The 13077-nt window shown below is 36.2% G+C and overlaps 1 protein-coding gene across 16 annotated transcripts in view; it reads left to right on the plus strand.

Annotated features, from left to right (window-relative positions):
* CCDC138 (coiled-coil domain containing 138) overlaps nt 1–13077 on the plus strand; it is a 90942-nt gene that overhangs the window by 11136 nt on the left and 66729 nt on the right. For 6 of the 16 annotated variants that reach the window (XM_069094016.1, XM_069094017.1, XM_069094020.1 and 3 more), the window contains 3 exons: nt 8304–8491; nt 9854–10012; nt 12418–12537. The exons of 7 other annotated variants lie outside the window; for them this stretch is intronic. In XM_069094016.1, the coding sequence (XP_068950117.1) occupies nt 8304–8491; nt 9854–10012; nt 12418–12537 (467 nt within the window). The remainder of the gene's footprint in view (nt 1–8303; nt 8492–9853; nt 10013–12417; nt 12538–13077) is intronic. 3 more of the 16 variants (XM_069094024.1, XM_069094032.1, XM_069094018.1) reach the window with 2 other exon arrangements.

The following is a 13077-nucleotide window of genomic DNA, read 5'->3' on the forward strand; positions in this document are numbered from 1 at the left end:
CTCTTCTCACTCCACATCAGTTTGTATAAGTCTGTCCAGGTAAATATGAGGTCCATCTGCTCCTTATTTCTTATAGCACAATAGTATTCCGTTACATTCATATACCACAACTTATTTAGCTATTCCCCAATTGATGGGCATCCCTTTAATTTCCAATTCTTTGCCACCCCAAAAAGAGCTGCAGTAAATATTTGTGTACATACAGGTCTTCCTCCCACTTCTCTGATTTCTTTGGTATACAACCCTAGAAGTAGTATTGCTGGGTCAAAGGGTATGCAGTTTTTTATAACCCTTTGGGCATAGTTCCAGATTGCTCTCCAGAATGGTTGAATCAGTTCACAACTCCACCAACAATGCATTAGTGTTCCAATTTTTCCACATCCTTTCCAGAATTTGTCATCATAGGCAATCTGACTGGTGAGATGTGGTACCTCAGAGTTGTTTTGATTTGCATTTCTCTAATAAATAGTGATTTAAAGTAGTTTTTCATGCTTATAAGATATCTTTAATTTCTACCTCTGAAAATTGTCTGAGTTCTTTGACCATTTATCAATTGGGGAATAAATGTCTCTTTTAAAGATGCTATTTTATTGCCATTTTAGTGTTTGTTGGGCATAGTGATTAAATTAGTTAAATATGCTTGTTGCTAAACAGATTTTTGTTTTTTTGTTTTGTTTTGTTTGCTTTTTGGAGGGCAATTGGGGTTAAGTGATTTGCCCAAGGTCACAAGGCTAGTTTTTGTGTTGTGTCTGAAGCCAAATTTGAACTCAGGTCCTCCTGACTCCGGGGCCAGTGCTGTATTCACTGTGCCATCTAGCCACCCCAGTTTGGGGTTTTCTTGCCAAAAAAAAAAAAAATCTGTCATATTCAAGTCATGTGAGGATTCTTAACCTGGAATCTAGGAACCTGATAACTATCTTTTTTTTTTTTTTGGAGGGCAGAAGGCAAGGCAGTTGGGTTTAAGTGACTTGCCCAAGGTCACACAGCTAGTAAGTGTGTCAAGTGTCTGAGGCAAGATTTGAACTCAGGTCCTCCTGACTCCAGGGCGAATGCTTTATTCACTGGGCCACCTAGCTACCCCTTCATAACTATTTCAATATAATTGTTTGTTTTGTTAATACTATGTATTTTAGGGAGGTAGGAGAAGGTAATAAGCATTTATATATTAATTACTATGTGCCAGGTACTATGATAAGCACTTTACAAATTTTATCTCATTTGTTCCTCACCAACAGTCCTGCAAAATAGGTGCTGTCATTTCCCCTCATTTTACGGTTGAGAAAACTGAGACAAACTTTAGTGCCTTTACTTGCCCACTGTCATACAGCTATTAAGTGTCTGAGGCTTTATTTGAACTCAGGTCTTCCTGATTCTAAGCCTAGTACTCTGTCCATTGTACCGCCAAGCTGTGTCTATTTTGTGCTTTTAAAAACATTATTTTCAGGAGTTCCGTAGGTTTCTCTAGACTCCACCAGATTCTCCAGACTACCAAAGGTCTAGGTTTAACGCAAAAAAGATTTAAAAAAACCCCCGTCTAATCCAGTTTCTTCATAATACAGAAGAAAGACCAAATCGCAGTGAAGTTAAGACTTGCCCAAGTTGACAAAGATAGATAATGTTATCAGAGGTGAGATTTGAACCTAAATCCTCTGATTCTTAGTAGTGTTCTTGACTTTGTACCATACTGCCTCCCTGTGCCTTTTTTTAATCTGTTAGTGCTTAATCTGTTTCCAGTTTTTTGTTACTACAAAGGACGATGCTATAAATATTTTGTTATTTTGGAACCATTTTTTTCCTGTTATTTACCAGCTTTAGGGTACATGCCTAATAAAAAAGATTGCTGAATCAAAGGAATTGGAATAGTGAAGTATTTTTCTTTAATAATTGTAAGTTGTTTTCCAAATGCTTGAACCAGGTCATGTGTGCATCAGTTGTGTTGTGTGCTCATCCTCTTCCTACGGCCCTTTCAGCAGTGATTGTTTGCATTTCTCATGTGCAGGTGGGAAATACTATTGAAATAAATAGCCTGATGGTTAAGTAGTCTTGTAAATAGTCTTTCTGCCACAATCAAAGTGATCTTCCTCAAGCACAGGTCTGACCATGGCACTCACCTATTCAATAAATTCCAATGGTTCCCTCTCTCCAGGATCAAATGTAAACTCCTTATGTTTTGGCAGCGCAGCTGCCCCCACCTCTCCTTTTCTGGCTTTTACCATACACTCCCTCACATACTCTTTGATCCAGCCACACTGACTTCTTTACTTCCTTAAATGCCATCTCCCTCTGTGGGGCATCTTCACTGGCTGTCCCCTTCTCTGAAGTTCTCTTCCTCCTTATTGCTGCCTCCTGGTTCTCTGACTTCCTTCAGGTCCCACCTAAAATCATACCTTCTACAAGAAGTCTTCTCTTGATCCTCCTTAATGTAGTGCCTTCTCTCTGTCGATTAACTTCAGTTTATCCTGTATTTACCTTGTTAGAGAGTTGTTTGCATGTTGTCTCCTCTATTAAAAGTTTTTGATAAGCAGGGACTACCTTTTGTTTTTCTCTGTATCTCCAGCACTTAGCATAGTACTGAGCACAGAATGGGTACTTGATAAATGTTTATTGATTAACTGATGTATACCAGTGAAACCATTGGTCTGACTCTTGTCCATTGGTGTCAGATTCAAACAGAAATAACGACATATTGATTTGGAAAACCACAAACTAACAATCTGTATTATATTATATTTTTATTTATTTTGTTATGCATTTCCCAATTACATTTTATTGTGGATGGAGTTCTGTGGACAGTATCTTTAGTCTTGCCTATTCCTAAATGAATTTTATTATTTTACTTTATTTTATAAAATAGCCCTTTTGCTAAATATGTAGATTAGTTTAGGCAGTAGTATTATCATTGTTACTATATTATTACGGCTCAGTCATGAACCATGAGTTTCTAGTTACTTGTCTTTTATTTCTGTAAAGATTGTTTATCATATATATATATATATAATTTCTAGGTATGATTTGGTAGCTTTAATGTTAATTGACTATAAGTCTAACTGGGTCATAGTTAATATTTTAGTGAATATTTTTCAATTAAATTTTTATATTCTCTTTGTTGACTTTATTTAAAATGTTTGCATCAATATTCATTGGTGACATTGGTGTACATTCATCCTTATTTGTTTTATTCTTCTCTGAGTTAGATACCAGGACTATATTTAACTAATAAAAGTAACTTAGCCTTTCTTTCTCAGTTATTGAAAATATTTCATAAAATAGATTTTCTGTTTCAGATGTGTTACTTGTAAGCAACATATTGTAGGATTATGGTTTTAATCCATTCTGCTATCTGCCTCCGTTTCATGGGAGAGTTCATCCCATTCACATTCACAGTTTTGATTACTATCTGTCCCTTTCCCTCCTTCCTATTGCCTCCCCTGTTTATGCTTTTATTTTTCCCCCTTTCTCCCTTCCCCTCCTTTTTCCTCCCCTTCCCTCTTACTTCTTCCCTCCCTTCTAAACCCCCCTCTCTTTTGTAGCCCTTCCTCCCCTCCTACTGCCTGTAGGATATGATAGATTTTTATACTTAATGTAGTATGTTATTTCTTCTTTGAACAAGGATCGACAGGAACAGATCCCATGCAAAGCTCCTCTCCCTCCCCTCTTTCCCTGTTATTATATGTTTTTGTGTCTCTTCTTGATAGGAGTCCTATGCTTGACTGTTTGTGTTATTCTCTCCTTGCACCAGAACCAATGAGGGAAAAGCTCATATGATGCTCAGCTCCCTCCCTTCTTTCCCTCTACTGTGTTGTTTTTATGCCTCTTTGTGTGGCATAATTTACCCTTTTCTACTTCATTCTTTCCTCTTCTTCCATTGCAGTCCCTTTGTAGCCCTTAATAAGGTTTTTTTAAATTGTCATTTTGTGTAATTTATATCCATATCCTCTACTTGTCTATAAACAGTTTGCTCTTATTAAATAATAGGGTGTGTGTGTGTGTGTGTGTGTGTGTGTGTGTGTGTGTGTTTTCCTTGTTTACCTTTCTATGTTTCTCTTGTGTCTTGTAATTGGAAGTTGAATTTTCCATTGAGCTCTGACTTTTTTTATCAGGAAGGTCTGGAAATCCATTATATCATTGAATGACCATCTCCTTGCCTGGAAGAATATGTTCAGTTTCTCTGGGTAGGTGATCCTTGGTTGTAACCTGAGCTCTTTTGCCTTGCGAAAAATTGTATTCTACTGCCTCCGATCTTTCAGTGTAGAGGCTGCCAGATCCTGTGCAATCCTCACTGTGGTTCCTCAATATTTGAAGTGTTTCTTTCTGGCTGCTTGTAGTATTTTCTCCTTTATCTGGTAATTCTGGAGTTTGGCCATAACATTTTGCAGACTTTTCAATTTGGGGTCTCTTTCAGGAGGTAACGGGTGGATTCTCTCTATTTCTGTTTTACCTTCTGGTTCTACTATCTCAGGGCAATTTTCCTTGATGAGCTCTTGGAAGATGTTGTCCAGGCTCATTTTTTCATCATGATTTTCTGGTAGGCCTATGATTCTCAGATTATCTCTCCTGGATTTGTTTTCCAAGTCAGTTATTTTTCCATTGAGATAATTTTATCTCTTTTTCTAATTTTTCATTTGTGATGTTTTGTTTAACTAATTCTTGGTTCCTCTTAGAGGATTTGGTTGATTCTAGTTTTTAGTGAATTATTTCCCTCAGTTTTTGGAGCTCCTTTTCCTTATCACACATTTTTCTTTTTAAGGAGCTGTTTCTTCATTGTAATGTTTTTCTAATTTTGCAATTTTGATTTTAAAAGAATTATTCATTTTATCTTCTATCTCTCTCATTTGGTTTTCAGAGTTCCTTTTTGAGCTCATCTAAGAATGCTTTCTGTACTTGAGACCAGTTCCCTGTTGAGGCTCCAGTTGTGAGTGTGGAGTCAACACTGTCTCCCTCTGAATTTGGTTCCTCCCTCTCACCATAGTAGGACTCCAGAGTCTTTGTCTTTGCAGTCTGCTTTCTACCCCTTTTGAGGCAGGGCCCTAGCCACACCCTTTCTCTAGGGTTCCCAAGCCTTTACTGTTTAAAGTTTTGTCCTGGGGCAATATGTTTTCAGGGTCAGAGGAGGGGATTGGAGCAGCTGGGGTTCACTCTGCCATCCTGGTCCCAGGAGGTCCAGATAAGAGCTTTTTAAATTTCTAGGCTTTGGATTGGTAGTCCCAGGAGCAGCTGCTGCCCCTGCCAGGGGCCCTGCATTTGACTCTTACCCTGCTCCATCCAGTCCCAGCCCTGCAGTGATAGGCCTAGCAGTGGCCCTTGGGGTTGGTGGGTCAACTTGCCGCTGCACCTCTCTGGGTGTCTCTTACTCCATACTCTTATATTTATTGCTTACCCTTTCTAAAGAGTTTATGTAACCTTTGAACTCATGTCCTCTTGTCTTTTTTGGATGCTGGATGTCCCTTCAGACTCATATACTCCTTCTCCTGGGGCCCCTTACTATTGTTTGAGAAGGAGGTCTCCCTGCAACAAAACATTCTGGTGCTGCCTGTCTCCCTAAGTCTCTCACCTCCACTGTTCTGACCCTGCTTTCCCGTACCCTTCCAAGAGGGTTAGGAAACTAACAATACCACTGTGGGCCTTCTTTCCTCTCAAAGGTCAGACACTACAGGAATGAGTCCCTAACTTTCTCTTATGCCTTCCTTTTCCTTGTCTTAGTAATTATGCTATTTAGTGCTGAACTCTTCCTTACTACTGGGAGTAAACTGAGAGTTTTGCTTTTGAATTATATTATTTTTCCTTCTTTTCACTTTTATCTGCCCAGAATTATTAGCCTCTTTGATCCTTTTTATTCCCTAGAAGTGATCTTTTAATTGTTATGTCTTTGGCCATTAATCAGATTTTAAGATTTTTTTAAATTTAAGATTGAAGATTTTCTATAATATATATTATAGATATATATATATATAATGTATAAAATATAATATAATCATTTAAAATAAAATTTTTTTTATTTTTGGGGAAAAAAATCCTTGTCTCACCCCAGAATCACAAGACAGTTGATTTAATTGTTTAGACTTTTCTTCTTAACTGCTTATGTACCTTATGTTTTTCTCAAGTTTTTGTGTGTCACATATTTTGCTCATCTCAGGATTCTTTCAGTTAAATGAGTTGATTATTCCTGTGTTGTTGAAAATCCTCTTATTTTCAAGTCTTGTGTAGCGTTGAGCTTTTCAAGATACACACACACATATACACACATACACATAAGCATATTTACACACATGCATGTGCACGCATATTGTTATATTTACATAAATTTTTCTTCTTGGAAGCTTCCCCTATCAGCTTTGCTTTTTGGAATACCACATTCTAGTTTGTTTGTTTTTTTTTTAAGATAAAGATTAGTCCTGGGATGTTTTTTCTTTGAGAGCTAAAATTCTTTCTCTTTGTTTTTTTTTTGTTTGTTGTTTGAAATTGAAATTATGAAGTTTAACCACTATGTTCCTTAGTAATTAAAATTTGAGATTTCTCTTGATTGGTGATATGTTGATTTTAGCAATCAATATTTTTACATTTTGATTTCAGTGCTTGAGGAAAATTTTCTTGTGTTATTTCTTGAAAATGGTAGACTTAATTTAACCTCATCATATTTTTTTGGAGATTGCTTTCATTTTTAGGTTATATCTTCACATCTTTTCCTCAAACTCAGCAGCTTTGATATATAGAGACCTCATATATGTGTTCTTTTATTACTGTTATTCTTTAATTCTGTTTTGCCAAGTTTGCATACAGATCTGTATTTTTAAGTTTCACTCATGTCATTTCATTTTTTAGAGTCTTCTATTTTGAAGAGTTTTTCTGTTATATATTTTAAGTTGTTTCTTCTCTTGTTTTGTCATGAGTTCTTTGAGGGCACTGATGTTTGCCTTCACTTAAATCATAGTTTTCATTGTTACTTCCTTTTTATACATTCTTTCGTCTAATTATTATATTTTAACTTTTCATATCTTTTTGGAACTATTCTGCAGTTTTTTGATGTTGCTTTCTTACTTCTGGTGACCTATAGAATATATCTGGCTTCTTTTTTCATCAAGGGACTTTTATTTCTTCTTGGTCATTTTTCCTTCTTTGTGCTACTGTATTTTTTCTACTTAGGATTTAGGTTTATTCCCAGCCTTGCTTCATTGACCTTTTTGCCTTCTTTCTCAGTTTTCTAAGTTAATTTTAAATGAGATGTCTTCACATTTTGACCCTACCCCTAACTACTGCCTTGGATTTTTCCTATCGAGTTTCAGAGTTCTCCTTGAGCTGGGTCAGAGGAGTGGGGAGGGGAGTCAGATGTGGAGAGGGTAGACAGGTGCTATGTGGTGGATGTCCCACTGTGTTGTCCCTCTTCCACTTCATGGACATGTGTGGGCCCTCCCTCCCACATGATCTCTTCTTTTAATGCATCCTCTAACTCACACTGGATGAGTGTAGTACTCTTTTCTTCTCTTAAAGGATGGGCATATGGTGAGGTCAGACTGAGTCACTGCTCTGGAAAGAGAGCTGTAGAAAATGCTCTAGGAAAGCTCTAAATGGAGATGTCTGTTCTGGGCAATTTGTGGCTCCTCAGCTTAACCCTGGAGTGTAAATGGAGAAGGTTTTTTTTTGTTTGGGATATTTCCCATCATCTCTTCTTATCTTATTTTTTTTGCTTTTTGGAGGGTATTTGGGGTTAAGTGACTTGCCCAAGGTCACACGGCTGGGGTGTGTGTGTGTGTGTGTGTGTGTGTGTGTGTGTGTGTGTTTGTGTGTGTGTTAAGTGTCTGAGGCTGGATCCAAACCCAGGTCCCGACTCCAGGGCCCGTGCTCTATTCACTGTACCACCTAGCTGCCCCTTCTTCTTATCTTACTAACTATGTATTGTTGATTTGAAGTGGTCTCGGTTCTGTGAATAACTCTGATCCACCTTAGTCTAAGTGACCTCTTTGATTCGTTGTCATTGTCAGGAGATGAATAAGTGTTATAATTTAGCTGTTTTATCTTTTAATGTTTTATGTGAAATATCCCAAATTCCTTAGAACACTCGTCTCCAGCCAGTAGAGGGAATTACTTGTTACCATAATCTCCTTTTTGCTGTTTGTAAATTCTTGGCAGGGTGGGAAACACAATTTCCCTCATGAAAAGTTTTGGAGATTCCCCTGGCTTATTGTCTAACATAAATTCATTCTGATGTTGCTTTAAAATGAAAGAACCTTAAATCTATACTTAGTTTTGTTTAGTAATTTAAGTATTAATAAATAAATTTGACTCTTGGAATTTTCATTTCTTTTTAGATATTACCTTGCTAAGTAATTCAGTGCTAAGTAGTGAATATTTCTACGATGGATATTGCTCTCCGTTGAAGTATACTGACAAGGCAGTATCATCTAGCAAGTTATCTAACAAACTCAAGCAAAGTTCGCTTCCACCTCATATCAGTCAGATATATAATGAATTATCTCTGATACATCAGAAACTGCAGGTGAGACATGATGAATTGTGAATTTTGAAATGTTTAATATTCTTAGCAGTTAGCATCCAATAAAATTTGAATCTAAAGTATATTAATTAAAAGCAGTGGGTTTAATGATGAGGGAAAAATCAATGTTCGTCTGTGAGAACGTTTTTAAGGCAAAGAAATGGATGGATGGGTATGGGGACAATGTCCAAAGGTAAATTACACTAGGCAGATAAAGATCTATTTGTTTTATGACTGGTTTCACTTCTTTGTGATTTTGGCCGGGGGGAGGGGGGATGGATATCCAGGGTCATACAGGCAGCTCACAATAGCAGTCATCTGGACTTGAACTCAGGTTTTTCTGATACTATGCCAGGCTGTCTCCTGCAGGATAATAAAATCATAAATTTAGAACTTGAAAGAAAGTCAGTTTCCTTTTCCGAGCTTTAAGTTTTTCATCTGTAAAATCGGAGATTTGTAGTGGGGTTCTTAGTTCCTTCTCCCTTCCCCTTTCCCTTAGTATCTCAGCAGTTCCCTTTGATGAACATTACTCCATGGAGGGTTCTCCATATCCCTAGTAAATGCACTTTACATTTTTTCTTCACAAAACTTCTTAAGGAAACGCTTTTTAAGAAAATTACCTTACTCCAAATCTGTCCTTTAGAGTAAAGGTAGGTGGTATTTTTCTTGTAATAATAGAGAGTGTGACATAATCTTAAATTCTGGGCCCCTGTTGGCAGAAAAATTCCCTTTCATTGGTTGTAAGAATTTATTGGTTGTAAAATTTCAAAGAAGGAGTGTCCTTGTTTTTGTGTGAGTCCCTGCAATTTAGGGTCTTTGGTCATGTTATTACTATGTTTGTAATTCATGAAGTTTCATTTTTTGAAGAAATTAAATGTGTAACATTTTCTCTTTCAGTTTGCAGCCTGATTATAAGTATTGGCCACAAACATTCTTGAAATCTTTCATAAGAGATTTGTGAGCAGAAAAAAGCATCAGTCTTTTGCTCATTCTTAAAATAGTGTTATTACATTCTTGTTCTTAATAGATCAGTTTATTCACTGAGAGAGCTGTTAGCATGCCTTGGTTTAAGGGCAGAAACACAAGTGTGGGCAGCTGTCACACGATTCTCTTGAAGGACAAGCTTTCCCTGATTTAGCACATTCATATATATTCTTTTATAAGATTTCTGTTAAAATTTCCTCATAATGCTATTTCTAGCTATTGTGTAATCTACATTTTAGTGAGACTCCTAAGTGTTTTCTAAAGAATGTTTATTTCATTGAATGAAAACTTTCACCAAAGAAAGAAAAGTTTTGCATCAAATATATGTGTATTTTCGTTTTGCCTAAAAAAAACTTTTAAAAACTTGATATTTTGATACAGCAAGAAACTGCTGGACAGCAGGAGTTTGCTGCACAACTTCATAAGCGAGAACATTTTTTAAGTCAAAAAGAAGAACTGCTAATCCAACATGAAGTTGCTTTGACTAAAATTAAAAGTGTTGAAGAAGAAATTCATACAAAATTTCAAATTATGAAAGAGGTAACTTTATATAGAAAGATTCCAGTTTAATGTAAACAGTTTTCTTCTTGACAAGGTTAGTTTAAAAGCTGATTTTTTACTACTTGATTTCATCACAAGTTTACTTGGTATGAAGATGACCCTATAGAAATTAACATTTATTTTCCTTTGGATTTAGGCAAAGTAGGACTTAGAAGCTTGAATCAGTGTAAAGAAGGAGGTGTATGTTGAATGAAACTTTTTCAAGCAGTGATATTTTTCTGCTCTTTTTGTTTTTAATTTTTTTTTCCTTTTTTTTTGGGGGGGGGACAGGCAATTGGGGTTAAGCAACTTGCCCAAGGTCACATGGCTAGTAAGTGTGTCAGGTGTCTGAGCCAGATTTGAACTCAGGTCCTTCTGACTCCAGGGCTGGTGCTCTATTCACTGTGCCACCTAGCTGCCCTCTTTTTCTGCTTTTGTGGTTTTCAGCCAAAAGTAAAGCTAAGAGCTTGAGACAAAATGAAGCTTACTAGTGATAATTTTAAAGCTGTTAGATGAGAAAAATGTAATGAATTTAATTAGATGCTTATTTCCTGTGCTCCCTAATGAAAGAGATTTGCCCTGCCAGGAAATATTACGAAACCCTAGATTATGTGCTCTTCTGTATTCTGGTTTCTTACTCAAATGTTTGTTTTATGGGATGGATTTTTAGTATCTCTTGGATTTGAAACAGTTTGTACTAGTGAGTGATGTACTAGCACTTAACACATTGTCTGGCATATATTAGACTGAACAAATGCTTGTTGATTTTTTGACTTAACTATAATTTGATGAAATAAAATTATTTTTTCTTAAGCTCCTGGTATCAAAATTCCAATAGGAATGTCCAGGCTGAGTGAAGAGGCAGTGTGGCACAGTCAAAAGGACAGGGGATATGGAGTCAGAAGACCTGGGTCTGAATCCCAACACTGCCACTTACTGCTTATGTGGCTTTGGGCAAGTCACTTAACCTTTCTGGGCCTCGGTTTCCTCATTTGTAAAATAAAAGGATTGAATTGGGTGACATGTAAAATCTCCTTTAGCTCCAAATCTTTGAATCTCTAATAAGGGTCATTGGTTTTCCATTTCTCTTTGCGCCATCTAGTGAGACTGTTTTTTCCATGCCTCTATACCTGCTGTGCTTAAAATGGCTACAGTAATTACCCTTAATTTTCATAATATTTATATAATTCACTTGAGAACAGTCTTGATTTTGGTTCTTAGTACTGTGAAACCTTCAAGCAACCTGCTTTTTAAAATACATTATGAATTCATTGAATGAGAGGAAAGAGAATTAATAAGTTTCAGCAGTTTATCTCTAAAGCTTGTCATTCTTTTTTTAATTTGTAAAATAGGGAAAAGTTGGTTTGAATCTTCATCTGCTTTATGTACTCCATCAATTTTTTATACCTTTTTTTTTTTTTAAAGCAATCGGGGTTAAGTAACTTGCTCAAGGTTACACTGCCAGTTATTTCTGGGTGTGGTGCTGAGTATCTGAGCCCAGATTTGATCCAGGTCATCCCGACACTGGAGCAGGTGCTCTTACTCGCTTTGCTACCTGGCCACCCCTGATTATTCTTTTCATACTTGGTCATCATTCAGTTTTAGAGATGGTACTATTAAGAAACTCAGCTCCTTAATAACACCAAATATTTGGTCTGATGCATCTTTTGAACATCTGTTTCCTAGTATTAGTTTCTGCTTTATCTTAACCATTTTAAACTACTCTAGATCCTTCCCTGTTTATCACTGTAGTAAATGAGATACACCTAGGCTCTGTCTACATCATGCCCCCAAATTGTCTGGCTCTTATTCGTTGACAAAACAAACCATTCATACTGGTTTGTTGTTATCATGTAGATACATAAAACATCTGGTTGATTGGTTTATTATTCCTAGGTAGTTGAATTATTCATACAATCTTAATTTGAAATTGAACATTTGGGCAACTGACAGGTATATTTCATTGGGTCTTTTCCTTTGAGTTTTGCTCTGTCAGAACTTGGGATTTTTTGGGAAGATATCAAATGCTGATTAATTTATTTTCTTTTAACATAAATTTTCCAACATTACATATCTCTTGGTATTTCATAAATGTTATTTGTGATATCTTTGTCATTATATTATTTTTCTGCATTTGATTCTATTCATTATCAAAAATAGATGCTTGAGTTTTATTCTTAGTGATCTGAACTTGGATCAAGTGACCACAGTTCTTATGATAATTAAGTCATGAGGTGTAGTGAGCTTTGTGTCATAAAGTTTTATGATTTTGTTTAATCTGCATTATTTAAAATAACTTTAAAATAGCAATAACTTAGTCAATTTATGTTAATTGGTAACTTTCTGAAAATATTGATGATACTGTATCCTTACCTAATTTTTAGAAGTTATTTTTTTCCCTTAAGCATCACATTGAAGAAATTAAGCGCTTAACAGAAGCTCTTAAAGAAAAGACTAAAGAAAACAAGAGGCTAAAGTCATCTTTTGACACATTGAAAGAATTAAATGATACCCTGAAAAAACAGGCAAGAGTTATTTTCATTCTTATTTGTGTATAAAACTTAAATCTTAAGAAACATTATGTTTAGAGAAAGTTTGGTAACAATAGTAATTTTATCAAAGACTGATTTTAAACATGACGATTCTGAAGTAATCATTTTTTTCCTGAATCACTTTGGGTAACTAACTTAGATATTGATAATATACGATTTCTGTAGATTACAAAGCGATCACTAGAATTTTGAAAAACAGACAAACTAGGGGCAGCTAGGTGGCACAGTGAATAGAGCACTGGCCCAGGAGTCAGAAGGACCTGAGTTCACATCTGGCCTCAGACGCTTGACGCTTAACTGGCTGTGTGACCTGGGCAAGTCACTTGCCCCCAATTACCTTGCCTTCCCCCCTCCAAAGAAAACAAAACAAAAACAGAAGAACAAACTCGTCTTTACTAGCCAATGAAAGAAATATTCTGGCTTTGGGAATAAATTGATGTCTTAAAATACTGGCTTCTGGCCATGTTGACTGCCTTAAGCTACTGTTTTGTAGCCTTGGTTTCTCAGTGTTAT

This window comes from Petaurus breviceps, unplaced genomic scaffold (genome assembly GCF_028583685.1).
Source record: "Petaurus breviceps papuanus isolate PSGF00001 unplaced genomic scaffold, PetGlider_PUasm1.0 214, whole genome shotgun sequence".
Lineage (NCBI taxonomy): Eukaryota > Metazoa > Chordata > Mammalia > Diprotodontia > Petauridae > Petaurus > Petaurus breviceps.